We start from the raw sequence: 27,947 nt of genomic DNA, 5'->3' as shown, positions 1-27,947 counted from the left end.
TAACCCAGAAGAGGCGGCAAGGGAGCGGGTATACAGAGAGACACAAAAAGACAGAGAACAAATCAGTATAATATGAAGCTGCCTGCTTTAAGAAACCCAAATCCAATTCCATGAAGGAAGAAATGTCTGTTTTTGCTGTCTTTGTCATTATGGAAAGGGTAGGGTGCACTCTCTACCTAGCGAGAGGAGTCACAGACTCAAAGATAAATCATTTGAAGGATGTTATGTCTTAAGTCCACAGGGGAGAGAGTTATTGGCTGGGGAATGTGTCGAGAGAGCCCAGCCTCCAAGGTCCCTCACTTGACCCTCTGCAGGTGGCGAAAGCTCTGCACGGTCCTCTCCAGAGCGTCATCCATGGTCACTAGTGGCTGATAACCCATGGCCTTTTTGGCTCTCTCACAGCTGTAGTAGTGGAATGTGCCAGCCAGCGCGACCCGCATGGGTGTGAAGGTGGGCTGCAGCTGAATGACAGGGCTGACTACCATCACCAGCAGCGACAGTAGGAGGGCCAGGAAGTAGGCCACCCAGTAGGGGATGTAGTACTTGGGGGCCTCATAATTGAGGCCTGTCAGGATGCGAGACAGGAATGTCCAGAAAGGGATGGGCTCGTCATTGGTGATGTGAAATGCCTGGCAGGAGAACAAGAACAAGAAGTTAGAAACAGCCACGGATGACCATGTCCTAAATGTCTGTTCCATCCCAGCTCATCGGCTCCCTAATTTTGGCTGCCCCAAGTGATGCTCTATCACAGGGGCTTGACCTTGGCACAGGGGGTCCTAAGGCAGAGCCTCCATGATGCAGGGATAAGAAACCTGCAGAAAGGCACACATGCAGAGACGGAACAGTGGGCCTTACCTTCCCACCTAGGGTTGTGTCTCGGGAGAGCTGCTCTGAAGCTAGGATGTGTCCATGGACCACGTTATCCACAAAGGTAAAGTCCACCAGGTTCTTCCCGTTCCTGCAGGTGCACAAGGGATGATGGAATGTGTGCTGGGAGTCCCTGTACCAAAGCCAGCGCCGCTCCCAAGTCCTGGCATTTGAGAGACTGTGATCTGCAGAATGACTGCTACCTGCTTTGGCAAGGCCAGCCCAGACACTCACGGATGCCTGTACTGGCTAAAGATGCACACTGGGCCAGGGCTTCTGGGTCCTCAGGGTGAGTGGGATCTGAAAGCTGGGTGGCCTGCCCACCCCATTCCAGCATGGCCGACACTGGTGCTGTCTCTCCTGTCCCTTCCCAGGAGACACGGGGCCAGCGCCTTGCTCTGGTCTCCTGTTTATTGACCGGTCTCCTTGTAATCCTTCAAGGTAACAGGTCAGGGTGGCAGTGAGGCTGAGTGAGAAACAAGAAGGCAAGGCACAGGGAAAAAGGAGAAAAGAGAGAGAGCAGAGAAGGAAATGAAGGAAGAGAAGACCTATTTGGGAGACAGCCACACTGCTGGTCCCTGCAGAGGCTCCTCCCTCTGCCTGCACTTTCCCCAAGGAGCAGTGTAATGCTCCCACCTGCCTTCCTAGAAGCAAGGAGAATCGAGCCCTGGTCCTTGACCCTGGCCCACTCTTTCCCTCTGAGCCTCAGGTTCCTCAGTTTCCAAACAGGGTCACAAATATCTTCCCAGCCTGCCTGAGAGGGTACACCGGATTGAACAGATCCGCCCAAAGCTTCTGTCTGCTTGAACCTTGTGACTATGACCTTATTTGGAAACAGGGGCTCTGCAGATGTGATTAGTTAAGCTGAGCTCATACTGGAGTAGGGTGGGCTTGAAATCCAGTGAATCATGTCCTTATAAGAGGCAAATCTGGACACAGAAACCAAGGGAGACAGCCATGTGAAAAGGGAGGCAGAGGCAGGAGTGATGCCTCTCCCAGCACAGGATGCTAAGGATGGCCAGCAGCCAGCAGAGGCTAGGCAGAGGCCTGGAACAGACGCTCCCTCTCAGCCTCCAGAAAGCACGAGCCCTGCCAACATCTTAACTTCAGACTTCTGGCCTCCCAAACTGTGACAGGATCAGTTTGTTGTTTTAAGCACTTACTTTGTGGCAAGTTGTTACAACTACAGGAAATGAATACAGAGGACAGCAGACAAGGTCACTGCTGTGCCCTGACTCTTTGTATCCCTGCAATATTCACATGTTGAAGCTTCATCTCCTATGCAATGGTACTATGAAGACGGCCTTTAGGAGGTGATCAGGTCATGGGGGCTCTATCCTCAGGAATGGGCTTAGTGTCCTTATAAAAGAGGCCCAAGGGAGCCTGTCTGCCCCTTCCACCATGTGATGCCATGGTGAAAAGGTGCCACTCATGAGGAACAGGGCCTCACTGGACACCCAATCTGGGAACACCTTGATCTTGGACTTCCCAGCCTCCAACCTGTCTGTTGTTTGTTACCCAGTCTCAGGTATTTTGTTACGGCAGCCTGCATGGAACAAGACAGTCACATAAGAAAAGAGGTACAATGCTGCTTGGCTCCTGCCAAGTGCTCTCTGAACACGAGGTCATGGACCAGGAGGGAGTGGGAAGAGCCACTGTGGGCTGACTTACCCTATCACAAACTTCATCTTGCCATTCCTGGCTGCCTCGATGAGGATGGGTACCAGCTGGGGGTCCCTTGGGCCGAAAATGCCGTGAGGGCGGATGGCTGCTGTTAAGAAATTCTTCTCAGGATCGTTGGCACCCAGGACTGCCTGGAGGAGAGCAGGAGGAGATGTCCATTGCAAACTCCTCGGCCCAAGCCAAGACAGTGCCTCACTGGGTGAGTAGAACCACCCGTGGGGGACAGAGAGATGACACACTCTGCTGGCATGTGGCCACCGAGCAGTGGTTTGCCTTGAGCTGACAACCTACATCAGTGGCTGGTATAAATCTTGCCTACCTCTCTACGCCACCCACCCTCCCACCAAAATCTGAAACTGCTGGAGAGACAGCTGGGCAAAACCCAGTAAGATCAAATCACAAGACCCAGGTTTGGGTTCAGAGGCTAAAACACACCAACACTGCCAGAAGACACGCCTCGGCAGCGGTTTGTGGAAAAGATCCGAAGGTTCTGGCGAACTGCATGTGCCGCCCACATTTCCACCAGGCTGTTCCAGGCAATTCTGAGTACCACCTCCGGAGGGAGGGCTCTCTCTCAGAAACCCAAGCGGGCCCAGAAGGTTCAGAGAAGGTGAAGGGTCTGAAGACCATGCCTAGGGAGTGAAGGAGGCTGAGCCATGTAAAGTCCTCGGAGCAGTGCCTGGTATGGAGCCAGTGCTCCTGCTACCACTACGAGGAAGACAGAAAAGGTATTTTCTGTGTGACTTCATGGACAAACTAGAACTCAAGAGCCTAAAGCACAAAACTTCTGAACGGATTTATCATGGGTACAAGTGGTAATCGTGAAGGCATGGGAAACACACGAGATGGCCCGTGTCAGTTGTTTCCGTGCGCCTCTGTAGGCTTGGTAAGCACAGTTACTGCTGTCATGTCACCTCGGGTTTCTACTCTATGGTGGCAAAGTGCTGGTCCATGTTTTGGCCCCGGTGATCTTAAGCCAGTCAACAAGGGAAAGGCTGCCTCTTTCAACAGATTCCCCTCCTCTTCCCGTCAGGCCTCCACAGTGATGGAGGGAATGACTAAATAAACCCTCAAATGGCCTCCACCAAGGCTCATCTCTAGTACTGAAGGGCAGAGCGGTGAAGGAGTCCTAGCTCCCCATCGCATTTGGTTTCTGATCAGCAGGAAGGTTATAAAGGCAACAGTGGGTGTTGACCTTGGTTGGAAGGAGGCTCCAGGTGACTTACTACTGGAGTCATCTGCAGGTTTTGCTTGTTTCCAGTTGAAAGTCAAAAGCTGATATAAGCGAGCCACTGATGGGCTGGGTCAAGGCCATCATTTGAAGCTCCTGAGCCTAGATGGGCCCAGAGCTGGTGGCAGAAAGTCCCAGGGGTGCTGGCTTGAGGATGCCCAGGTCTCCATGGTAACTGAACTGCCTGCAAGGCACAGGGAGGCTTTAGTGCTTCAAGGAGTGAGACATAGTCTGGAGCCAGGACCGCAGCTTGCCAAAGGCCACGCCTCCACCCCTGGTCTGGGCAGCCCTTTCGTCTCCCTGTGGACCAGTTCTGCCAGGACTTTCTGAGTTGAAGCAGCAGCAAACAGCCGGGAGGTCGCTGGCTCTCAGGTAGACAGGTCAGTGTCCGGCCCCAGTTCAGTATGTACTGGCTTTGAAAGAAAACCTCAGTGGGTGTGATACGCTGCACACACCTGGGAGGGGTATACTCACAGCTACCCAGTTAAGGCGAGCTATCTCAGGCTCAGGAGCACTCCTGGCCTGCAGCTTAGGATGGCCTCAGGGTGACAATCCCCATCTGCAGCTAGCGGTTGTCAGGGGCCCCACAGCAGCCCTGGCAGCCTGAAGGCTTGATAGCAACTGCAGCTGAATCCAACCACACTAAAATCAGGTGTCCTTTGATGAAGCTGCTTTGCCAAATGGAAAAATACTTTTCCTTAAAATAAAGCAAGATCCTTCCATTATTTGTTTTTCTAAGTAAGGGAGGGGGCAAGAGCGCCACTAGGAAGGTGCCTCCAGCCTGATTCCTGTCTGCACATTTGCGACCCCCGTTGTAAATTCCCATAGCATCGAGGGTGAGAGTGCAGGCTCTGGAGACAGACGGCTTGGGTCAGCCACCTCCCAGCTGCATGCTTAAGAAAGCTTTCGAGTCTCTCTGTGCACCACAGTCCTCATCTGTCATCTGGTGACGATGGGATAACTGTGACCTTTAAACAACGCAAATACTGGAAAACACTCAAAACAGCATCTGGCCATGTAAACCTGTTCTCATAGTATTTTTTTTTTTTTGTGGAGACAAGAGTCTCTCTGTCCCCCAGGCTGGAGTAGAATGGCACAATCTCGGCTCACTGAAACCTCCACCTCCCGGGTTCAAGTAATTCTCGTACCTCAGCCTCCTGAAGAGCTGGGATTACAGGTGCCCACCACTATGCCTGGCTAATTTTTGTATTTTTAGTAGACATGGGGTTTCACCATGTTGGCCAGTCTGGTCTCGAACTCCTGACCTCAGGTGATCCGCCCAACTCGGCCTCCCAAAGTGCTGGGATTACAGGCGTGAGCCACTGTGCCTGGCTTCTCACAGTATTTTTAAATTCAATGTCATCCACAAATTTTACATCCCAAGTCAAGTACTTAGGCCTCAGAATATGAACTTCGTAAGTTCATAAACATTTTTCTTAGGATTCTAAACCCTTCAGCCTGCGCACTCAACGAGTTCCAAGGCACATACCCTCTCCTGTAAGATCTTAGTCTCTGTGTAGTAGTCAATGGGTTTCATGGCATAGGGAAGGTCTTCAGTTCCATTCTTGATATCGACGCCCTCAAAGATGACACTGGCAGTACTGGTTAAAATGAGTTTCTGACAGACGAACGTAAGAAAGAATATAAGTCAGAAATTATCACGATTCAAAGAGTGCAATGATCCTGTATGAAAGAGAATCAAGGGGCATCCCTTTGCTGCCCTCACACTCGAGGCACTGCACAAATTCTTTGCTGCAATGCCTTTGCTTCTCATTCCTTCTTAAATAATCCAAATATCACCAAGGGATCCTGGTTCCAATACAAGGGATAACACATTTTTTCTATCCGATCACACCCGAGGGATAGAACAGACTTTCATTCATGGTATCTCACCATGACAGTGATTCTCTGTGGGGGAAGGGCAGCCCACAAACTTCTAGGAGAATATCTGTTTCAAAAAGATCACTGTCTATTCTGATAGTGACCTGGCCATGTGAACACACATATGAAGACACACCACAAGACCTCTTAAGAAATGCTATTCTAAAGGAAGACACTCTCTCATGAGGGTCTCCAGTGTCCAGCCTGTGGGTTAAGAGCAGCTCATCCAACACTGGACACCATTAGCATGAATCATATCTTTCCAACCCTTATTCAACATTGTATGGGAAGCTCTAGCCAAAGTGCTGGGGTAAGATAAACAAGAATTTATAATGATCTGAAAAGAAACTGAACTTGCATCACTTACAAATGACAGAAAAATCTACACAGAAAACACAGACAAATATGTAGAAAATATTAGAATTCAGCAAAATTGCTGAATTAAAAATCAATATACAAAAAGTAGTCTTATACTAGCAGTGATTGAAGATGTTAATATAAAATTATTATTATTTTTTTTTGAGACGGAGTTTCACTCTTGTTACCCAGGCTGGAGTGCAATGGCGCAATCTCGGCTCACCGCAACCTCCGCCTCCTGGGTTCAGGCAATTCTCCTGCCTCAGCCTCCCGAGTAGCTGGGATTACAGGCACGCACCACCGTGCCCAGCTAATTTTTTTGTATTTTTAGTAGAGACGGGGTTTCACCATGTTGACCAGGATGGTCCCGATCTGCTGACCTCGTGATCCACCCGCCTCGGCCTCCCAAAGTGCTGGGATTACAGGCTTGAGCCACCGCGCCCGGCCCTATATAAAATTATTAAATAAAAAAGGAAGTACATACAAATAAACTTAACAAGATGCAAAATCTTGATGAAATAAAGTATAAAACTCTATTTAAGACATTAAAGAGAGAGATAAGCAGAAAAAGATCCCATATTTATGGACAGGAACAGTCGATATTGGAAAGAGATCAATTATCTCCAAAATTACCTACGTGTTCAATGCAATTACAATAGTTGTGTCCCAGCTGGCTTTAGCAAGGAACTGGTTAAGCCAAACATATGTGGAAGAACAAAGGGTTCAGAAGAGCCAAGTGAATTTCGAAGAAATCAGTGAGGGGTGATTTATCCTACCGTACACTGAGGCTTGTCCTAAAAAGGCAGAGCCTCTCTGCACGGGCAGACAGACAGGTCAATGGGGCAGAGGGGAGAGCCTGGGAACAGGCCCATGTAAGACACAAACACCGAAGACAAGCCGCAGATGGTGTGGAACAACGCAGAAAGGAGGATATGCAAGAAATGGTGCTGAACTGCTTACACACGTAGCAAAAAGTGAGATCTCTATCTCACACCATGTGCAAACATAAATCCCTGAGGGATTAAAGACTTCAGTGTGGAAAACAATACTTAAAACCTCTGAGAAAAGAAAGTACATGAAATAATCTTTTGATCTTAGTGTTGGAAAATGTTCCTTCAATACAACACAGAAATCACTTTCTGCACCCTGACCCACTGAGCTACTCTGCCCCTTCAGTAAATGAACCAGTTACTTATGCCAGGATGAGCAAAGAAAAATGTAACACTAGGGAAAAAAGCAAGTTGCAGGAGGATCTGTTCAATCAGATACCATTTTATAAAATCTTCGAACACGCAATCCAATACCTTATATTGGCTGCACATGGAGCAAATGGAAATGAGAAATCCAAGTTCCGAATTGTTACCCATGGCTAAAAGAAGACAGCAATGGCATCGAGGATGGCACACGTCACACACGCCAGTCATGCTGTTTGTTAAATGCCGGGTTAGTGTAGGGCTGCTGTTTTATTATCAAATCTTATTTTGCTTTTGTGTTGCTGTTCTTTTTAAGAGACGAGGTCTTGCTCTGTTGCCTAAGCTGGGATCTTGCTCCAGTGACCCTCCTGCCTCAGCCTCCCGAAACAGTTGAGGCTACAGGTGCCTACCACCACGCCTGGCTTTTAAAAGTTTTGTAGAGGTATTGCTATGTTGCTCAGCCTGGTCTTGAACTCCTGGGCTCAAGAGATCTTTCTGCTTTGGCCTCCCAAGGTGTTGGGATTACACATGTGAGCCACCACACCTGGGGTGCAAATCTTTTTTGTATGCCTGGAACCTTCCACTTAACAAAGAGCAGTAGGGCCCTTCCCAGGGCTGCAGTTACATCAGCATGGCAGAGCACAAAGTCTGGGATTTGGAGAATCCACTTTGACCCCACCTCTTGCATTTACTAGCTAAGAGACATTGTTTAGCCCGTAGTTACCTAATGAAGAGCTAATTAGGTAAAAAAACTGCAGCAGGACAAAGCATCTTGTCAACTGCCAGGGGTCAGTTATAAGTGATCCTTTCCAGGGTTCGAGCTCAGAAGAGCTGCAGCCCTAATGGGCTGGCTGAGGATGCTGGGGACACTGGGGACCAGACAGTGCCAGGAGAGGTTGTTGGGTGAGGAACCCCTGGCTTGCTTCAAGCTTTCTCTTAATTTATGTAGTATCTGTGGCTGAACTGACAGGGTTTCAGCCAGTGGCTGGAGTCCTATAAAGAAAACCCTAAGAACCAGGACTGGTAACAATGTGACAGAAATTCGTATCCCCTCAGGCCTGAGTTATGACAGGTTTCTACTGACTAAGGGTAAACATAATTTGCTTTTCTTTTAAAATATAAGCAAGGTCTGGAAAACGATGCGGCGGTTCCTCAAAAGGTTAACCATAAAACTAGTATATGATCCAGCAACCCTACTTCTGGGTATATGCCCAAAAGAAGTGATAACAGGGACTTGAACAGGTATTTGTTTAATGGGGATGGAGTTTCTATTAGGGAAGAAGCAGCTGTTTAGAGATGGATGGTGGTGATGGTTGTACGATGCTGTGAGTGTACTAATGTCACTGAACTCTGCCCTTCAACATGGCTATGGTGGTAAATTGCATGTGATATATATTTTATCATAATAAAAATATAAGCAATGTCTAAGTTCTGCAGCTCTTTAACTGAAGGCTAATAGCCTTGAGGTCCTCAGATGTTCTATTTGTGTGCAGTTACAATACTACAACTCAAATCGGCCTTGGCAAGCAGAACTTCATAATCCTCAGTGACTCCCAGGCCTTCATTTTTAACATCTTCCTAACAATTTAGGAAGCAACCCTACCTAGGCCTGGGGAGACTGCAAGAACTATGACCTTACACCCTTAGAAAGGGCCATCACACGTTCCTGACAGCACTCACTCCAGCTTTCCCCTTACCTGAACCCCAGCCTCTTTGCAAGTTTCAATGACATTCTTGGTGCCACTGTAATTCACTCTATAAAAGAGTTCCTTGTTGTTACTGGATGGCGGGGGTGATGCACAGTGGAAAACCGTGTTTACACCTTTCAGAGCTGGGTACAGATCCTGGAAAAGCAAACGAAGAGAAAATAATCATTCCTGCTTTGATAGGTCAGTAGCATTCCCACATTTTCATTCTCCAACCTGTGGCTTGTAGGTTCCTTATCTTATAATTCTACAATCAATATGGAAACATATTCTCATAAGAGATTCAATAATACTTAAGTACATGGGATGGAAACCAAGTCGTCCACTTAATCACCTTCTCCCCACTAACTAGTCCCCAATGAAAAGGGGTTTGGGGCATGAGAAGCTTGTGCGATCCACACAGAGGCAACACCCTTTCGGGTAGTTCAGGGCGGGCACCTAGAGGGTAAAACTCCCCTGGAAGGTGAACTCAGATAGAAATTACGAATCATATGAAAAAGTTTCACACCATTAAAGACAGTATAAATAGCCGATATGCAGGGATATTCCTTCCTGTGAAACTAGATACAAGACAGCAACCTGAAAGGGATTTTTAAAACAGGTCTGTTTGATTTACTGCTAAAAGGAACAAGAGCTCCTGAGAGAAATGGCTGATTGCAGATCTGGGACAGGAAATACACAAGAAGAACCAGGCACACCTTGTACCAGAAAGTGAGGATGCTTGCTAGCTAAGACTACTGGGGTCATGTTAAAAGCACTCAAGTGCCGGCCTGAAGAGGTTCCCACTGGGCAAAGAAAGGACAGCTTGACCACAAGTAAGAATAAAAATTCTTTCTGAAACTGGTAAATAAAGGGAAAAAAACCCAGACCTTGATTCTGCAAAAGGTATAAACACTGCAGCTACTAAATGAAGAAGTAATAGCATGTCACCATTTTGCCAAATCTTAATTAACAGGATCTAAGTATGATTCATGCTTGTCACCAAAAGAAAAGACAATTGTGTGCCTAGACTCACCAATTAATATTTTGCCACAATTTCCTCTCTCTACATACATACAAACAATGATATTTTTGAAACCACTCAAGTAAGTTGCAGACCTCATGCTGCCTCTAAACTCTTCACCAGGTATCTCTTAAGAACAAAAGCATTCTCTTAAATAACCATAAAACAATGATCACACTCAAGAAACCTAACAGATATGATACTCTTATCCAATAATTAGTCTGTATTCAAATTCCCCCAATTGTCCCAGTAATGTCCTTTATAGCCTTTTGTTTTGGGGTCCAGGATCCAACTGTGCATGACATGTAGTATTTACTCCTCATCTCTTTTAATCTGAAACAATTTCCCATCTTTTCTTTTTTGTCTTCTTTTAATGCTGCCATTTTTTAAGGGTTCCAGCTGGCTACTTTATAGACAGTCTTTCAGTTTGGATTAGTCTGTTTCCTCAAGATTAGATTCGGGTTTAATGGTTTTGGCAAGAATACCACATCAGTGGTGGTTTGCCCTTCTCAGGGAATTACCTAGGAGGTGCAACTTTGTCCCACTGTTGGTAATATTAAGTTGGTGATGATGATGGCTGCCAGATTCTGGCCATCAAAAAGGTACCTTTTCCCTTGCAATTCATAAGTAATCTGCAGCATGTTAATTCCACTGACTGACCCGAGCATTTAATGGTAGTCCTTGCCTGGAACAGTAATAAGTGTACTGGGTACAAAATGGTGACATTCTAAGTCTAGCTTTTTAATTCATGCTCTTTACATTTATTAGTTGGAATTCCTCTGTAGAGCTTCCCTTTCTCCCTGATCCCAACTGTTCTTTTCAGTATTTTTTTTTTTGAGACAGAGTTTCACTCTTGTTGCCCAGGCTGGAGGACAATGGCATGACCTCAGCTCACTGCAACCTCTGCTTCCTGGGTTTAAATGATTCTTCTGCTTCCTCCTCCCAAGTAGCTGGGATTACATGCGGGCACCACCATGCCCAGCTAATTTTTGCATTTTTAGTAGAGACAGGTTTTACCATGTTGGCCAGGCTGGTCTTGAACTCCTGACCTCAGGTGATCCACCCGCATCAGCCTCCCAAAGTGTTGGGATTACAGGTGAGAGCCACCACGCCTGGCCTATTTTCAGTATTTCTACAGACCTATGGATTCTTTTTTAAATCAATGCATTATAATCCACTACTATTATGTTTTTCAAGGCTCAAAGTGTCCCAAATTTGGCCAGTGGAGGCCCTTTAACTTGGCTCTTGTGTCTTCTTTACATGTCCTCATTCATTTTGTGTTAAGAAAATGTTCCAGACTGATTTTGTACTGCCACTGCTCTAGGGTGCTAGAATGAGCAATTTTCCCAAGAGGCCCTAGTTCCTTTTGTGAGAAATGGTATATGGAAACCCAAATATGAGCATTAGGCATGCTTATTACTATTGGAGTGTCTAAAGTAGTAATACCCCAGAGGAAAAACCGGAACGAGTTTGATCCAGTCTGTAGTTCAGTAGAAACATAATACAAGCCACAGTGACTTTAAAGTTTGTAGTAATGACATTAAAAAGTAAAAAGAGAAAGGTGAAATTAACTTGAATGAGATAGTTACATTCCTTTTTTCTGTACTTAGTTTTGAAATCTGGTGTAGACTTTACATGTACAGTGCTTCTCAATTCTGACTTGCCACATTTTAAGTGCCTAATAGCTAAATGTGGCTAATGGCTGCCTTAATGGACGGTACCATCCTAGATCTACCAGTACACAGAAAATACTGGGGGACAGCAGGGCATGTTAAACATCATGGGGATATAATCAGCAAAACCCAGACTGTGGGGAATACTACAGCCCCACAAACATGGCTCCTATTAAACATCAGTTATTCAAAAGATGAAGGGAACGGCAAATTAAAAGAGACCTAAGTATTTCGACCAAATGCATAGTCTTGACCTTGCTTGGTTCCTTATGTGGAAAAACAATAATACAAAAACATTTATAAGACATTCAGGGATATCTGAACACTAGCTAGGTACTAAAGAACTACTGTCAATGTTTTTAAAAAGAATCCTTATCTTTTAGAGATCAATAATGAAATATTTACAGATAAATGATATGATGCCTATGAATGGCTTCAACATCATCTGAGGGCACTACAGGTGACACATGACTGGCCATGGGCAGATGCAGGGAAGAGGAAATCTGCTATGAAATAGAACAAGAGAAAGAGAAGGAATGCAAGAAAGAGAGGGTAACAGACAAATAACACAATGAACGACCACCATCCATCCAGCAAGGCTTCCAGAAAGAGAGGAAAGAGAGAAGAGTAGAGTCTTTGAAGAATTTTCCAGAAATGAGGAAAGATATTCATCTTTAGACTGCAAAGGCCTAGCAGGTGTTGAGTAAGATTTAAAATCAAAACTAGAACTCAGGCTCAGATATATTCTCTATAGAGACTATAAATGACAAAAAATCAAATCCTAAAAGCTGTGAGTGAAAAGCCAGACAACCTACAAAGAAACAGCAACCAGGCTGGGAGTTAGCAGCAAAAGATGCCACAAGAATGGGGTGATTTTAAAAAGTATTATAGGCTGGGCGTGGTGGCAATGGTGGCTCACACCTGGAATCCTAGCATTCTGGGAGGCAAAGATGGGCAGATTACTTGAGGTCAGGAGTTCGAGACCAGCCTGGCCAATGTGGTGAACCCCTGTCTCTAAAAATATAAAAATTATCCAGGCATAGTGGCACATGCCTGTAATTCCAGCAACTCGGGAGGCTGAGGCAGGAGAATTGCTTGAACCCAGGAGGCAGAGGTTGCAGTGAGCCGAGATCATGCCACTGCACTCCAGTCTGAGCGACAGAGCAAAACTCTGTGTCCAAAAAACAAACTGTTATGTAATATATATTGTAAACTTAGAAGAGTCAAGTTTTTATATATACAACTTTTATATTGTGTATATAAAACTATATAACTATATATATATATATATAAACTTTATCTATATGTATGTATGTATGTATGCATATCTGTCTCTCTCCCCTCTCTCTCTACTGACTATAAAAACACATTTTTAAAAAAAGAAATGAAGGTCTCATTATGTTGTTCAGGCTCGTCTTGAACTCCTGGCCTCAAGTGATCCTCCCACCTTGGCATTCCAAATAGCAGGCGGACTGCAATGCATACCACCACACCCAGCTGAAAGCACATTTTAAAAGTCCTTCCCGGCCGGGCGCAGTGGTTCATGCCTGTAATCCCAGCAATTTGGGAGGCCGAGGCAGGCAGATCACCTGAGGTCAGGAGTTCAAGACCAGCCTGGCCATCATGGCAAAACCCTGTCTCTACTAAAACCACAATAATTAGCTGGGTATGGTGGTGGGCACCTGATTAGGGAGGCTGAGGCAGGAGAATCAGTTAAACCTGGAAGGCAGAGGTTGCAGTGAGCTGAGATTACACCACAGCCTGGGCAACAGAGCAAGACTCCGTCTCAAAAAATAAATAATACGTAAAAATAAAAGTCCTTTCCTGCCATGTGTTTCACCCACATCACATCCACCTTGGACTTAGCTTAGATTTCATGATCCATCAGCACCACCTTTGCTTTGTTCCTCTCTCCCTTTATTAAATTTGTCTAGCAAACGCCAACCCTGGTTAAATGCAACTCGCCTCTTCTCCATGCCTGCAGCTGAGTAGCTGAGTGTAGCTGCAGAGCAACATGCCATGCTTGAGGGTCTCCCTTTAAATTTGTACTCAAGGAAAGCTGGAAATAATATATTAGCAACAACAGCATGGCAGCTGGGGAGCCTTTTGGAGAGAAGTTAAAGCCTGCTAAGGATTCTCACCTCCTTGGAGGGAACAAAGCAGTGATCGCAAGACAAAATCCCTGCTTTTGTGGAGATTATGTAGAGAGGACAAATTTCATAGGAGATTTCCTTTGCTCTGTATCCACTTGTGATCAGTCACGTTTCAGGACAAATAAGAAACAAGTAAATCTAGAGGATGTCCAAACTGGCTGGCAGGTGTGATGCAGAAACTAGAGCAGAGTAAGGGAGCCGAGCAGGGGCTGGTTCCTTAGCACGGGGTGGTTGGAGATTTACAGGAAGTTAGGTTCAGGAAGAGTGTTCTCGACAGAAAGAACACCAAGTGCAAAGGTTCTGAGGCAGAAACTTGGTTTGTGGCCAGTGTGCCTGGGGCAGAGCCATGAGGTGGGTGTGGGAGGAAGGGGGCTGGACAGGTAGTGGGGACATGCTGTGCAGGGCCTCACTGGTGATTACACAAGCCTCTGTTTGCTCTACATGGGACTGGACGCCACTGGAGGCTTCTGTACAGAGGGTGGTATGATCTGATTTATCCATTAAGAGTCCCTCTAACATCTAGGTGACAGTGATGGTGGCTTGGACCAGGGTGGCAGCCATGGACGGGGTGAGAAGTTGCTGGGTTGGGGGTCTGTTCTGAGTGGAGTCAACAAGATTTCCTGATGGATGGGATGAAGGGAATGAGAGAGAAAGGAATCTGGCAGGGATAAATCAAAGGTTTTTGGTTAACGCAACTGGAAAAGCAGAGCAGGCCATTTATGGAGTTGGAGAAGACTTAGCAGAAGTAGGTTTGCTGTGGTGGGAGAGCGGCTTGCATCAGGGAAACAGGAGCTTAACTTTGGATGTAGCAAGCTTCAAGTGACCACGAGGTATCCAAACAGGGATGCCCAGCAGGCATTTTGAGACACACACACACACACACACACACACACACACACACACGGCTGAGAGAGCTAGGGGGTGGAGATACCAAGCAGGGAGCCCACTAGCTTCTAGACAGTAATGAATACATGAGGTGGGATGGAGTCACGGGGACACTGTCTAAACTTGAAGAAGAAAAGAGAAGTCCTGGAGCCTGCAAAGTTTAGAAATGATAGTGACCGGGGACAATCATTGAGGCAGGAGGAGAAAGGAGTGAGTGTGGCATCTTAGAAGTCAAGGCACAGGAGGACGGAGATTCAACCACCGGATATGGTTGCCTCAAGGCCCCTGGTGGCAGTGATAGGGGCTGTTTGGGGGAGACCTAACTGGAGTGGTTCCACAAGATAACAGATGGAAGGAATCAGAGGCAGCCAGGGAGAGGGGTCCTATCTGAATCTCTGGGTAGGGAAGAGGAGGTGGCTTCCAGCTGGCACCAGGATGGGCACTTTTGTGGGGATGAGGCATCCTCGGGAACAGCAGGGGAGGCCGACTAGAGACGTGGACGTGGGCACATTTGTGGAGATGGTGCTCAGTGGTACCAAAGGTCTGCTTCAGGGCTGTGGCCATGCACAAGGCAAGATTTAAGCAGGGTGGGGTTACAATGTGAAATACACTGTGGTGGTATTTATTCGTCACCTGGGCCAGGCTCTAGTCCCCGGTAACTCCATTAAACACTAGTGTAGGTGTGGCTGTAGAGGCATTTTGTAGCTGTGGTTGACATCTACAATCAGCTGACTTTAAGTAAGGAGATTACCCTTGATACTCTGGACAGGCAGTATATAATCAGTTCAAATACCTTAAAAGAGTATCTGAGGTTTCTGTAAGAAGAAATTCTGATGTGGGACCACAGCATCAATTCCTGCCTGAGTTTCTGGTCTGCCCTACAAATTTCAGGCTTGCCTAGCCAGCCCCCACAATCATGTAAACCAATTCTGTGAGTTAAATCTCAATCTCTTGGCCAGGTGTGGTGGCTCACACCTGTAACCCAGCAGTTTGGGAGGCCGAGGCAGGCCGATCACCTGAGGTAAGGAGTTCCAGACCAGCCTGGCCAACATGGTGAAACCCCGTCTCTACTGAAAATACAAAAATTAGTCGAGCATGGTGGCTTGTGCCTGTAATCCCAGCTACCCAGGAGGCTGAGGCAGGGGAATCTCTGTAACCCGGGAGACAGGGGCTGCAGGGAGCTGAGATCGCTCCACTGCATTCCAGCCTGGGCGATAAGAGCAAGACTTTGTCTCAAAAAAAAAAAAAAAAAAAACTCAATCTCTTTCTCCCTCTCACCCACCCCATCTCTCTCCCTGGCCCTGCTGGGTGTTTCTGTGGAGAAACTTTATGGATACATACAACCAAAAGAGAAAGGGGAAGGGGGTGAAGACTATGCAAGTGAATGAGTGGACCATGGAACTGAAGCTGTAGCGGGTATGGCTGCGTGTCTGCGTGGGGTCAAGGAATCGGGACAGCTGAGGCACTAGAGGGCATGAGCTGCAGAGAGGAGCTGGTACTCAGAGTAGAATGTCTGCAACTGGGATGAAGGAGAAGACATGCTTACTGGTGATGACAGGAGGGCAGCATCACTGGGTGAGAGGAGGCCAAGATGTGAGAGGCAAGGGCATCGGTAGGGTCATCTACGTGAACACTGAATTCACAAATCATAATGCCAGAAAGGAGCTGAAATCCTAAGGAATAAAGTGGAGTCACCTGGGAAGGGGAACAGATGGCCGTGGGTGGCCATCACAAGGAAGGAAGGGTGCTGGGGTTTGTATAGTCTGAGGGTAACCTCTTCAAAGCTGGAGGGGCTTAGAGCAGCATGAAGGAGAATGGTTTGGAGGCAGCTATGATGAGTACGGAAGATGTCTACCCCGTCTCCAGGTCCAGAGGTGTGAGCAGTGTGGAAGAGAAAACAGCCATAACTTTGCAGCGGAAGCAATGGTCTTAATATTTCATAAACAAAAACCATATGGCAAATGACACCAAAGCCAAGACTAAGAGCCCAGTGACAGGCTGAGGGAAGCCATCCACAAGGACACAGGCACAGGATCGGCATTCCAACTAGTGTAACAAGGAAGAAAAGGCAACCCCAAAGACAAAGGGGCAAAGGACACAAACATTTTGTAGAGGAGGAAGCCTGAAAGCTGATCACCCAGTGACAGAGTGGCTGGTTACGTGATCAGGGAGGACATGTGGCTCTGAACATCAGCGAGGCACCATTTCATACTCCTCAGAACGGCAACACCAAAAAGTCTAGTTATGCCCCACGGTGGCAAGGATGTGGAACAATGGGGCTTCTGCCACACTGTGGTGTGAGGCGAAGTTGAAATAGCAGCTTTTCAAGCCATCTGGCAACATCTAATAAAATTCAAGCTATTCATACCTGAACAACATGGAGGAAGCTGAAAACATCATGCTAAGTGAAAAAAATATAAATATGACACAGACGTGTGAATATGACATAATTCTGTTTATACGAAATGTCCAGAAGAGGCCAATCCATAGACATGGGAAGCAGATGAGTGGCTGCCAGGGTCTGGGAGGCGAGGAGAGGGGATGGCTGTGAGATTTCATTCTGGCGGAATACAAATATTCTGGAGTTAGATCATGGGAGACGGTTGCACAGCTTTCTGGATATACGGAAAACCACTGAATTTCATGTTAAAAATGTGAAATTGGTGGTACATGAACTGTATCTTTTTTTAATGAATTATATCTTAATCGAAAAAAATGATGATCCTGTGGCCCAGCACCCACACTTTTTGCAGCTGGCCCAAACAGCCATGGAGAGCTTTTGAAGTCCAGTTTCCCTGGCACACAGCCACATCCATTTGTTCATTCAAGTGCTGATCATGGCTACTTTTGTACTACCAGGACAGAGCTGAGTGGCTGCGACAGAGAGGATGGTTATTCGTTCTAACCACTCTGGTGTAAGAATGTGATGTTCTTTCCTATAACTTTGAAAATGTTCACAATGCAACAATATTTTTCAAACAATTTGGCTGGCATCTGAGCAAGGGAAGTATCGTGGTTCCCCCTCATGGGTTTGTGCGAAATCAGCAAGGCTGCATGGCCCATTACCTGTCGGCTGCAGAGGTCACCCAGAAAGAACTGCACCTGGGGATTATCAAACCCTTGCCGGATGTCAAAGACATTGACAGCATATCCTCTTGCCAGCAACTGTTCCACCATGTGCTGCCCCAGGAATCCAGAGCCCCCAATCACGGTGCATTTCTTAGCCTGTGGAAAGAGAGGAATGGTAGGGAAGACCAGTGTGGTGAGAACTGGAAGCTGCAGAGTCCAGACCTCCATATCATGAGCCATTGCAATGGCAGATACACTTGTTTGTCTATAGCTCTTCCTGAGCCAAGTTGGAAGGTTTATATCATTCTGGTGTTCCATCACTAGTGTAACCTTCTCTCCTGGGATCAGTAAGGAGGGGAGAAAGACAGCAAATGACACTGAGATTGCCTTTGGCTGGATCTGATGACAAGATCCATGCTTTGTATTTAGTGAAAGGAAATTAAACCACCTATAACCAAAACTGGACAATCTTAAAAAAAAACAAACCTGTGATACCTTTGTGTTCCTGATCCCTGGGTGCTTCTCTAAGGACAAGAAAAAAAAAAAGGCAGCCATTTGGTAGCTGATAGCTTGGATTGAAAACATCAGAAAGAAGAAAGCAGTCTCCATACTCAATGGACAGTCAGTCCCTTTTCCTCCCTGACCACAGCAGGGCTGGGCTGTGTTGCTTTGGGCTTGTCACCTGACCCCTTCTTGCCTCAGCCTAGAAATCTAAGACCACCTTCATGGGCTCTCCTACTGGGGCTGCAGTGAGGATGGGTGAGCCCAGGGCTCTGCTTTGCCTCCTCCAAACTGCAAGGAAGTTGAAGAAATGGGGAGAGCCATGGCGTTTATGTCTCAGCCTCCACAACATGCACGATTCCTCCGGTAATTGCAGCTCTGGTGCCTGGGCATAATGCAAGGACAGAGGAGCACATGCAGGCCCTTCAGTATCCTCCCTCCAGGATGTCAGTGCCAAACTGTGGCTGCGAGTATCTGTAAGAAGGACCCGTGACAGCCTTCCGCTCTAGGTTATTTTTAAAACTGAATCTGGGACTCCCTAAGATGACAACCTCCACTTTCCTTAGCTCATATACAGTAAATCCAAGTTGGGTGTGTGGAAATGAAAGATCTTAAATAAATTATGTTCTTGATTAGAAAAACAAACGAATGTCCCTACTTATCCCTTCAACATTAACACAATTGAACTATGCAAGAGACTGAAGGAATGCCAGGACCAGACAGCCTCTACATATCTGCCTCCTTCCCAGTTGGGGTGTTTCATACTGGATTCCACCAGGCCCGCCTCATTTGTTCATGTGCAACCTACTAACAAAATCGGCCTCACTATTCTTCTGCCACCCAAAACTAACTTCCCAACCTGTTCTTTCCTAGGCTTTATTCTGAATATTCCTATACACATGCAGTCACACCAGGTTACATGATTTGTACCATGAATGAGATATATTTCCTCAGGTCATGGCCAAATTAAATACAAAACTCCCATCAGTCCCTTTTCTAGCAATCCCTTTCTTCTCCCCTCCTGCCAAGTCAGCTGTACAGGCAAACTGTAGCTAGTTAGAAGAACTGAGCTGCCTGTTTCCCAACCTGGGTTTCCACAGTTTTTACAAAGACAGTTAGAACTAGATATGTTTTGAGAGCATCACGAGCGATTTCAGACTGCCTTGCTTATGTCATTGGCATCTCTAGTTACAGGTGTTTTAAAGGATGCTAATCTTTTCAAACAACAAATAACCTTGCTGTTATGTCTAGTGCGATTTCATTTCACCACTTTAATTGTGACTAATCACAATAAAAGGCAGAGGATGCAGTGAGCCAAGATAGCGCCATTGCACTCCAACCTGGGCAACAAGAGCAAAGCTCTGTCTCAAAGAAAATACATTAGCTGGCTGGGGTGGTACGTGCCTGTAATTGCAGCTACTTGCTAGACTGAGGCAGGAGAATGGTTTAAACCAGGGAGGAGGAGGTTGCAGTTAGCCAAGATCGTGCCATCGCACTCCAGCCTGGGTGGCAGAGCGAGACTTCATCTCAAAAACAAAAATAAAATAACAATACCCAACATTGATTAATCCATGTACAAATACACAACTTTTAACGCACAGGTAAATACTAACAGCTTGTTGCTATGTACGTGTCTACTTTCTCCTTACCTGATTCTGGTTAACCTTTTCTATGTCTGTACTCACTCTGGGAATATCCTCTGTCAAATCCGTCCATGCAACTTGGTCTCTCACCGGCTCACTAACTGCTGGTTCCATTTCAAAGCAAAATATGGTCCCGTTTGCAATTAGCTTTTCTTTTCTTAAAGACATAGAGATAGACATTAATGTTTCCTAAGTCAAAACATCTTTAGCAGTTAGTATTTTGTGCAGATGCCATCCCCCTGTTAGTTTTTACAAGCAGCTGAACCATAGCTACAGCCATTCGAGGAGACAGTACGTTAATGTTTCTGTAATGCAGGCATGACTGGACCCACGACCTACCATACAGTTGGATTAGAGGCAGCATGGGATGCCAGTTAAATAAGCTCACTCATCAATTATAACATAAAACGGTTCTCCCATGCTTCAGTCAGCCTTGATTTCTCCTGTGGTGCTCATTACGGTGTGGCAGTGCCCACGCCTAGGGAGTCCTGGCCTGGTCCTACCATGAACTGCATGGATCTGCTCCAGTTACTTCCCTTTGCTGCAGCTCAGTTTTCTGATCAATGAATGGGCTCAAGGGCTCATGTCCAGGAGCTCAGGACATGGGATGCTGGGACGAGGGATGAGTGGAGTGCATGGGAGATGGAGCTCTTCTGCTTGGCTGACTTAAAGCCACCCTGATGACGGGTGGAGGAACTCAAGAGTATCTAGGGCCATCAGAAACCCTTGGGAAGTGGTCAGAGTACGGTAGCAATGAAGTCCAAAAATTTTACCAGAGATGACAGCCCTTAGGGTGCTCCTCTCCTTCGTCACCCACAATACTGAACTGCAAACACAAAGAAGCCACTTGACTATGATGTAATTGCTCTGGTGTCTGTTTTCGTAGTTGACAATTGTAGTTGACAATTTACTTAGTCATGGATCCCCTCACATCTGGAGATGGCAAAACCCACAAGAAAAGAGTCTAACTTTGCTCATGAAAGGCTAGATTCACAGAAGGGGTTCTTCAGTGAGGAGGTGGCAGGCAGGCGGCACTGGGGTTCCACCTGCTGTCATTGCTCCAATCCAACCCTATACCTCAAATTTTATACTCCTCGCCACTTTTAATGAATGGGCATGATCATGTGTCCCAGTGGGGACTGATTTTACGAGCATGTAGAAGGCCAAAATGGCTTTGAAATGGATGTAAGACCCTCAATGTCTGGAGGGGCCATTTGGGGGGACCATTTTTCTGAACTCATACTGAAAATTATAAAGACTTGTCGTGGCCAGTTTTAGAATGCACTAAAGTCAATCTGTAACTCTGCACCTGCCTTGTCCCTCCCTTTTCCCATAATCCCCTTCACATTGTCAGGGGCCCTGTCATCTGTTCATTTGAAAAACACATGGCTCATATTGAACTCATTGGGACTCTATGTGTATCTGGACCAAAGCAGGTAGAGAAAAAGGATTCTGGCACCTTGCACGAAAGTCTTGCCCACTGCTGTAAACTGGGCATGAAGCATAGTGCCCAGCATGAAGTGGGCACTCCCATATCACCCTGGGATCATGAGACTGCCGTGTGGACACACCCACTAAAGCCCCGATGCTGCTCTCCATTGTGCACATGCATATCCCATCTAAGGGGCAGGGGCTTCAGTGGGGCAAATTACTGCTATTTCACAATGATACAATCACGAATGTCCACTGCTGGCTTCTTATCCAGTTTCCCCAGATACTCAGGGAAACATGAGTCAATGAAAAGGCAGATGGCATCTACAGGGGCAAGGAGATCGCCCACATCTGGCCTCTGACTCCACCAAGGCCTTATTCACCTCTGCTGGCAGGGGATCTGAAGGGTGTGTGCCTGGGGCAATGACAGGACCACATGATGGACCAACTAGGCCAGCCGGGCTAAGCAAGCCCACCCTTGCGGAGTTCTGCTCTGGTAAGCCTCTGCTCACCCTCTATGCCTGAGAAAATCACAAATCACGCCACTTCTCAGTACAGCTGGCAATAAATGAATGAAACAAGAGTCTGCTGCCTGTGTTTAAATCCCAGTTACTATTCTTTACCAGCAGGCAGCCCTCGGAGTGGGCGTTATTTAAAAGAACTGAGCCTGCCTTTCCTCATCTGTAAAGTATATGGCTTCATAAGGTCTTCATGAGGATTGTGTCATTTTATTATCACTGTAACACAGCTTCCTGTGCAGGAGTCTCCCTGGCCATGTGTCCTCTTGGGCCTTCTCTGGAGTCTTTCCACCACTCTAGTCCTACCCTGTTTAACCTGCTGCCATGTAGTGTCAGCTTGGATAGGCAGGGGTATTCTATCTGCCCTGGAAATGACTCCCAGGTTCTGCTTTAAAGGCTAACTCCTGGGGTTGTTGCCAACAACCAGATGCTGGCTAACAAACAGCCAAGGAGGCTGGGCGCGGTGGCTCACGCCTGTAATCCCAGCTCTTTGGGAGGCTGAGGCGGGTGGATCACGAGGTCAAGATATCGAGGCTATGCTGGTCAACATGGTGAAACCCCGTCTCTACTAAAAATACAAAAAATTAGCTGGGCACGGTGGTGCGTGCCTGTAATCCCAGCTACTCAGGAGGCTGAGGCAGGAGAATTGCCTGAACCCAGGAGGTGGAGGTTGCGGTGAGCTGAGATCGCGCCATTGCACTCCACCCTGGGTAACGAGAGCGAAACTCCGTCTCAAATAAATAAATAAATAAATAAATAAATAAATAAATAAACAAACAAACAAACAAACAGCCAAGGACTTGTTTTGTAAAGTATGTGTACAGCAGTAGCATGGGCAGCGGTGTAAAGATTGGGACTTGCAAGCAAACTTGGGTGGAAAGAATTATTTCCTCTTTGGCCTCATTCAAAGAACAACATAACAACACCAGACCCTTCATTCAGTTCTTCTTAACAAAAATTAGAACCAAAGAATGTTTCACTGCTCCTGTAGCCTTAGGTTTTGCACGAAAAGTAGGAAAAGAATGGGCCAATAGAAGCCCCTGGTGGCCTGGTGGGCTGAAAATCCAATGACAAGTGTTCTTTTAAGAGACATACAGTGGGGAAAGGCAGGCAGAAGAGGAGGCCATGTGAAGATGGAAGTAGAGGTTAGGGTGATGTGGCTACAAGTCAAGGGACACCTGGAGTCACCAGAAGCTGGGACAAATGAAGGAGGAGTCTCCTGGATCCTTCAGAGGGGGCACAGCCTTGTCAACACCTTGATTTTAGACTTCTGGCCTCCAGAACTGTGAGAAGCGCACTTCTGTTGTTCTAAGTCACCCAGTTTGTGGTCATCTGCTACAGCAGACCCAGCAAACTATACAAGTATCCTCTGCAGTCCCTCTGAAATCCAAATAGCAGAGCTGCCAATTCCACACATCCTCCTGTACTACTAGCAAAAGCAAGAAGCCTGAGAGCCCTTTTCTCTCCTTGTTTGCTAGAGGAGGGTGTAGGAGGTGAAAGAAGAAACCTGTCTCGCTCCAACAGAGCTGTACTGCTGAAATAATAATCACACAATTCCTTGCAAACCAGCCTCTTGTCAAAACAAAATCTCTTTTGTCTCAAATTATATACCAATTATTTTAAAGTTTGTAAATAGTATGAGTCAGATATGAATTTTGGTGACAGCTTAGTTGTCTCTATGGGTTGGAGTGCCCAGAGCTAGCCTAGCAAATGAGTCAGATCCCACGGGCAACCACCATCCCGGCCTACTTACCTAAATTCACCATGTTATGTATGGTCGGGTTAACACGTATATTGAGAATGGCTCTGATTGAATAGACATTTCTCCAAAGAAGATCTATTTTAAAGATGGCCAAAAAGCACATAAAAAGATGTTCAACAGGCTGGGCATGGTGGCTCACACTTGAAATCCCAGCACTTTGGGAGGCCGAGGCTGGTGGATCACTTGTGGTCAGGAGTTCAAGACCAGCCTGGCCTCCATCGTGAAACCCTGTCTCTACTAAAAATACAAAACTTAGCTGGGCCTGGTGGCACACGCCTGTAATTCTAGCTACTCAGGAGGCAGAGGCAGGAGAATAGCTTGAACCTGGGAGGCGGAGACTGCAGTGAGCCAAGGTCACACCATTGTACTCCAGCTTGGGCAACAAGAGCAAAACTCTGTCTAAATAAAAAAAAGAAGCCCTGTACACCTAAAAACAGTGAAAATGGTACATTTTCCATTATGTCTACTTTACACACATACACACAGAAGAACAGCTCTGAACTCTTGAAAACAAGACTCCAAAGAGCAACGTTCTAGGGTCTGGTGGATTGTTACGGTTCGCACATCAGAAGCCTCAAGTCTTTTCCTTTAAACTGTTAGGTATTTAATCCATTACAAACCAGTATGTGCACACACTATATACACTGGGACAAAAATCTTATGCTAAAAATAATCTAGAAAAACAGAGCCATCTTGTACTGGTAAAATCCCAGCACCTTGCTCCATAGTGCAGGGCCACGGAAGCACAAAGCTGGGCTGACTTGCCCCAGCAAAATAAAGGCCAAACGGATTCCTCTAAAGAGATGTGCCCTCCTAGCCACTGGCCTCCCTAATCCTAATCTGGGTATTTTCTTTCCCGTGTCACATCTTGGAATTCTGAAAGGCAGGCCTTACTTTTGCTCCTACAGGCCTCCTGCTTTGCTGCATTTTATCTAAGAAATACATTCATAAGGAAGCTGTGTGCCGCCTCAGGTGAAGTGAGAAGAGGCAAGCTCAACCTCATCCTTCCTGCTAGGGAACGTTCCGGCCACTGATTCCTGGAGGCCAAAGGAAAGAACAGTCTGTTTCAAACCAGAGAGGGAGATGAACCAGAAACCCATCAGTATGCCTGTGAGCTTAGCTTACGCTGTTCCCTTGCACGGAATACCTCCCCTCTCCTGTTCACGGTGAGTGTCCCCTCTTCCTTCAAGGCCTAGCTCAACTGCCCGCTCTGTGAAAATTCCTCCCTCTCCCCAGAAAAGCCAAGTCACTTCCACAGCACATGTTTCTGCTCTCGTCCTAACACGTAGCACCCTGTAGGACACCAGGAGCCCCTGGAGGCCCAGCAGACAGCCTGGAATGGAAGACAGGTTTGAGTGAACTACCGTGTGCCACTGGTCATGAGGCCTTATCTGTAAAACAGCAACCTTCTCGCCTACCTTAGAGGTGCTGAGGCTCAAACAAACCCCCAGGGTTAAAGTGGGAGCTGCAACTTGTAAAAGGACCCCCAGGTGTCACCTCATTCATTCATTCCCTCATTCACAAGTCACTAAATGCCAGCCACTGTCAGGCAGAAGCTGACAAAGATGCAGTCCCATCTAGGGTAGGAGACAGGAGCAAACAGTTGAGGAAGTGCGTCTCCACTCTGATGAGGGTGAGCCCAGAGCACCAATGCCCCAACTAGGCGACCCCTAACCTGACTTCAAAAGGCCCCAGAAGAGTGAGTCAGACAGAGGGCATGGTGTCCTGAAAGACATTCCATGGCCAGGGGTGGGAAGGACAAAGTGATGGCACAGAGACAGCAAGTTCTGATAAATGTGACAGGCTGTGTCACAGCAAGTGTGAAGCAAGATCAGGAGCAAAGTTGAGAACCCACGGGGGCTGTGTGCCAAGCTAAGGAGTTCCCTGGGTGAAACAGGCTGGGGCTCCTGGAAGTTGAAAGCAGGAGTAAGTGTTGTGGTTGGAAAGGTCACCCTGGCAGCAGTGTGGGGAGGAGATTTTGGACAAGTCTAAGGCTCTGGGCATGTTGGGTAGGGGGAATGACAAGAGTGAAGAGACAAAAACTACATTTGACCCTTGAACAATGTGGGGGTCAGGAGCACTGAGCCCTGCAGTCAAAAATCCACGTAGAACTTTTAACTCACCTAAAACTTTATTAATAGAGCTTACTGTTGGCTGCAAGCCTTACCAATAATGTAAACAGTTGATCAACGAATATTTCGTATGTTATATGTGTTCCAGCCATCAATTAAACTAGAGAAAATGTTATTACGAAATCATAAGGAAGAGGAAATATATTTACTATTCATTGAGTGAATGGTCTTCATGCTGAGTAGGCTGAGAAGGAAGACGAGGAGTTGATCTTGCTGCTCAGGGGTGGCAGAGATGAGAGAAAATCTGCCTGTAGGCAGACCCACAAGGTTGAAACCCATGCTGTTCAGGGGTCAACTGTAATACTGCCTGAAGACCTGCTCAACATCAGGCCACTTTACATATCACATTGAGGTTTGAAAGTATCCCATCAGGCAGACAGTACTGGTCTCACTCGACAAATGAGAAGCAGACTCAGAGAGGTTAAGCAACTTGTCCAAGGTCACACAGGCTGCACACAACCTGGGCAGAACTTGTTTGTCCCTTGTACTGTCAGGCTTCCAATCTGCAGGCTGATGGATGGGGAAGCAAGGTGTGGAGGGACATTAAGCTAGAAGGGTTAGCAGGGGCAAAACTGGGCAGAGGGATCACATGCCAGGCTAAGGAGCCCTTTACAGTACAGGCTCTGAAGGTTTAAGAGCTGGGAGCTGCCCTGACCAGAGCTGTTTACTATGAAGATGAGCCTGGCAGAGCAGGGGGGACTAGATAGGTGAGAGGTAGGAAACAGGAGACTACTCATCTGTTGTCTGACCAAGATTTACTGAGCACCTGATATGTTCCCCTCTCTGTTCCAGATCCTGGAGTACCAGTAGTGAATACCACAAAGATGCCTGCCCTCAGACAGCCTGCTTTCTAGTGGAGGGAGAACAGAGAACAAAATAAATAAGCAAAATATACAGTAGGTCAGAAGGTGGTAAGTACTATTGGAAAAAAAGTAGAGCAAGGTGAGTGGCTTGTTTGTACCGGGGACTGCTTAAGAGGAGGCAGGCAGAGGGAACAACTGGGACAAAAATGAGAGGCAGGAGTGTGGCTGGCACATGAGGTTCAACGACAAAGCCAGTATTGTGGGGCTGGAGTGAGCCTGAGGAGAGAAGAGTAATAGGCTTTGCAGAGGGCATGGTGAGAACTCTGGCTCGGACTACTTGGGAGGCTGATGATGAATCTGTTCACTGCTGAAGAAGGAAGAGGGCAAAGGGCAGAAGCTCCATTTAAAAGGTTCTAATAAGCCTCGGGCCTTTCTCTGCCTGAGAAACTTACTCTCTGCCCTCTGCCTCCCTAGATTACTGCCCCAATGCCTGGAGGAAAGACAGGTGAAGGCCGAAAGCCACGGGAATAGCGAAAGTGGGCAAATTGGACCTCCAGCTCCCTTTCTGCAGGTCTATCTCAGTCCACAGCCCTTGCACATGCTCCCTTTGAATTCTCCAAGCATACCAGTAACTTCCAAAACTCTTGGGACTTTGCTTATGAGGGCATCTCGGCCTGGAATGCTCCTCCTTATCTGTCTTGAGTGGGTGTCAAAAAGAGTATATTTTGATGACCTCTCCCGGCCCCTCATGCTCGCTCACATCCCCCTCACTCCTTTCAAAGTCCGTTCCCAAAGCCCCCAGTTCACCGTCCTGGGCTGCTTTTAGCCACGTGAGACCTAAAGTGATCCCCTCTTGGAACCTGATCTGGGGCCTATACTTCTGGGGCAGTCTGGGAGTGCTCTCGAAGGGCCACCCTCAAAGAGCGAACCTCGGCTGGATTCAGTTCCTAGGTACCAGCAGTCCGACCTCTGCAACGACGCTCAGCACACCCCTTCCCCTCTCTGGGTCTCAGCTGCCCCGTGAGTACAGCCCCTGCTCCAACACGCAAGGTCAGTAGCATCTGGGGGCTCTGATGCACTCGGTCCCTAACTCAGCCTGAGGTCAGCCCAGAAAGCACCCGACCCGGGAGGCCCCGCAGCTCTTCACTCTCCCGCCCTGCCCAGTCGCTGACACAAGGTGACTTCCAAGGGCAAGACCACGACTCTTACCCGTCTGTAGGCGCCCCCCTGGCTGGCCTCAGCTCGCAAGCAGGCTGCACCCACCGAACTCTAGCCTCAGACCGCCACCCTTTACTACCCTCCCGCGTGAGACGAGAATCAGCCGAGCTTCCTCCACCAAGAGGATTGGCCCAGCTCAGCGTTGGCTAAGCCAATTGGCGCTCGCGGCGTGATCTTGCCCAGTTATGACTGGCCTGTGTCGCCAGCGTGCCCCTCCCCGCGCTGGTCCAGGGCTTTG

General features: G+C 47.2%; 1 protein-coding gene across 2 annotated transcripts; it reads right to left on the bottom strand.

Annotated features, from left to right (window-relative positions):
* Positions 1-49: 49 nt before the first annotated feature.
* NSDHL (NAD(P) dependent 3-beta-hydroxysteroid dehydrogenase NSDHL) lies at positions 50-27,810 on the bottom strand. 2 transcript variants are annotated; one of them, XM_002763383.6, is made up of 8 exons: positions 27,701-27,810; positions 19,852-20,002; positions 17,699-17,857; positions 8,910-9,056; positions 5,271-5,399; positions 2,539-2,681; positions 856-958; positions 50-629 (listed from the first exon to the last, which is right to left on the bottom strand). In XM_002763383.6, exons 2-8 carry the CDS (start codon positions 19,957-19,959, stop codon positions 297-299), a joined length of 1,122 nt encoding a protein of 373 aa, XP_002763429.1. In that variant the 5' UTR covers positions 19,960-20,002; positions 27,701-27,810; the 3' UTR covers positions 50-296. The 2 variants fall into 2 exon arrangements, with proteins under 2 accessions (XP_002763429.1, XP_008988303.1); XM_008990055.5 differs by having other exon boundaries at positions 19,888-20,002.
* Between the last annotated feature and the right edge of the window lie 137 nt (positions 27,811-27,947).

The sequence above is a fragment of the Callithrix jacchus genome, chromosome X (assembly GCF_049354715.1).
Source record: "Callithrix jacchus isolate 240 chromosome X, calJac240_pri, whole genome shotgun sequence".
In the NCBI taxonomy this organism is placed as follows: Eukaryota; Metazoa; Chordata; class Mammalia; order Primates; family Cebidae; genus Callithrix; species Callithrix jacchus.
The sequence above is the reverse complement of the archived record's forward strand: the minus strand, read 5'-3'. Positions and strand labels throughout refer to the sequence as shown.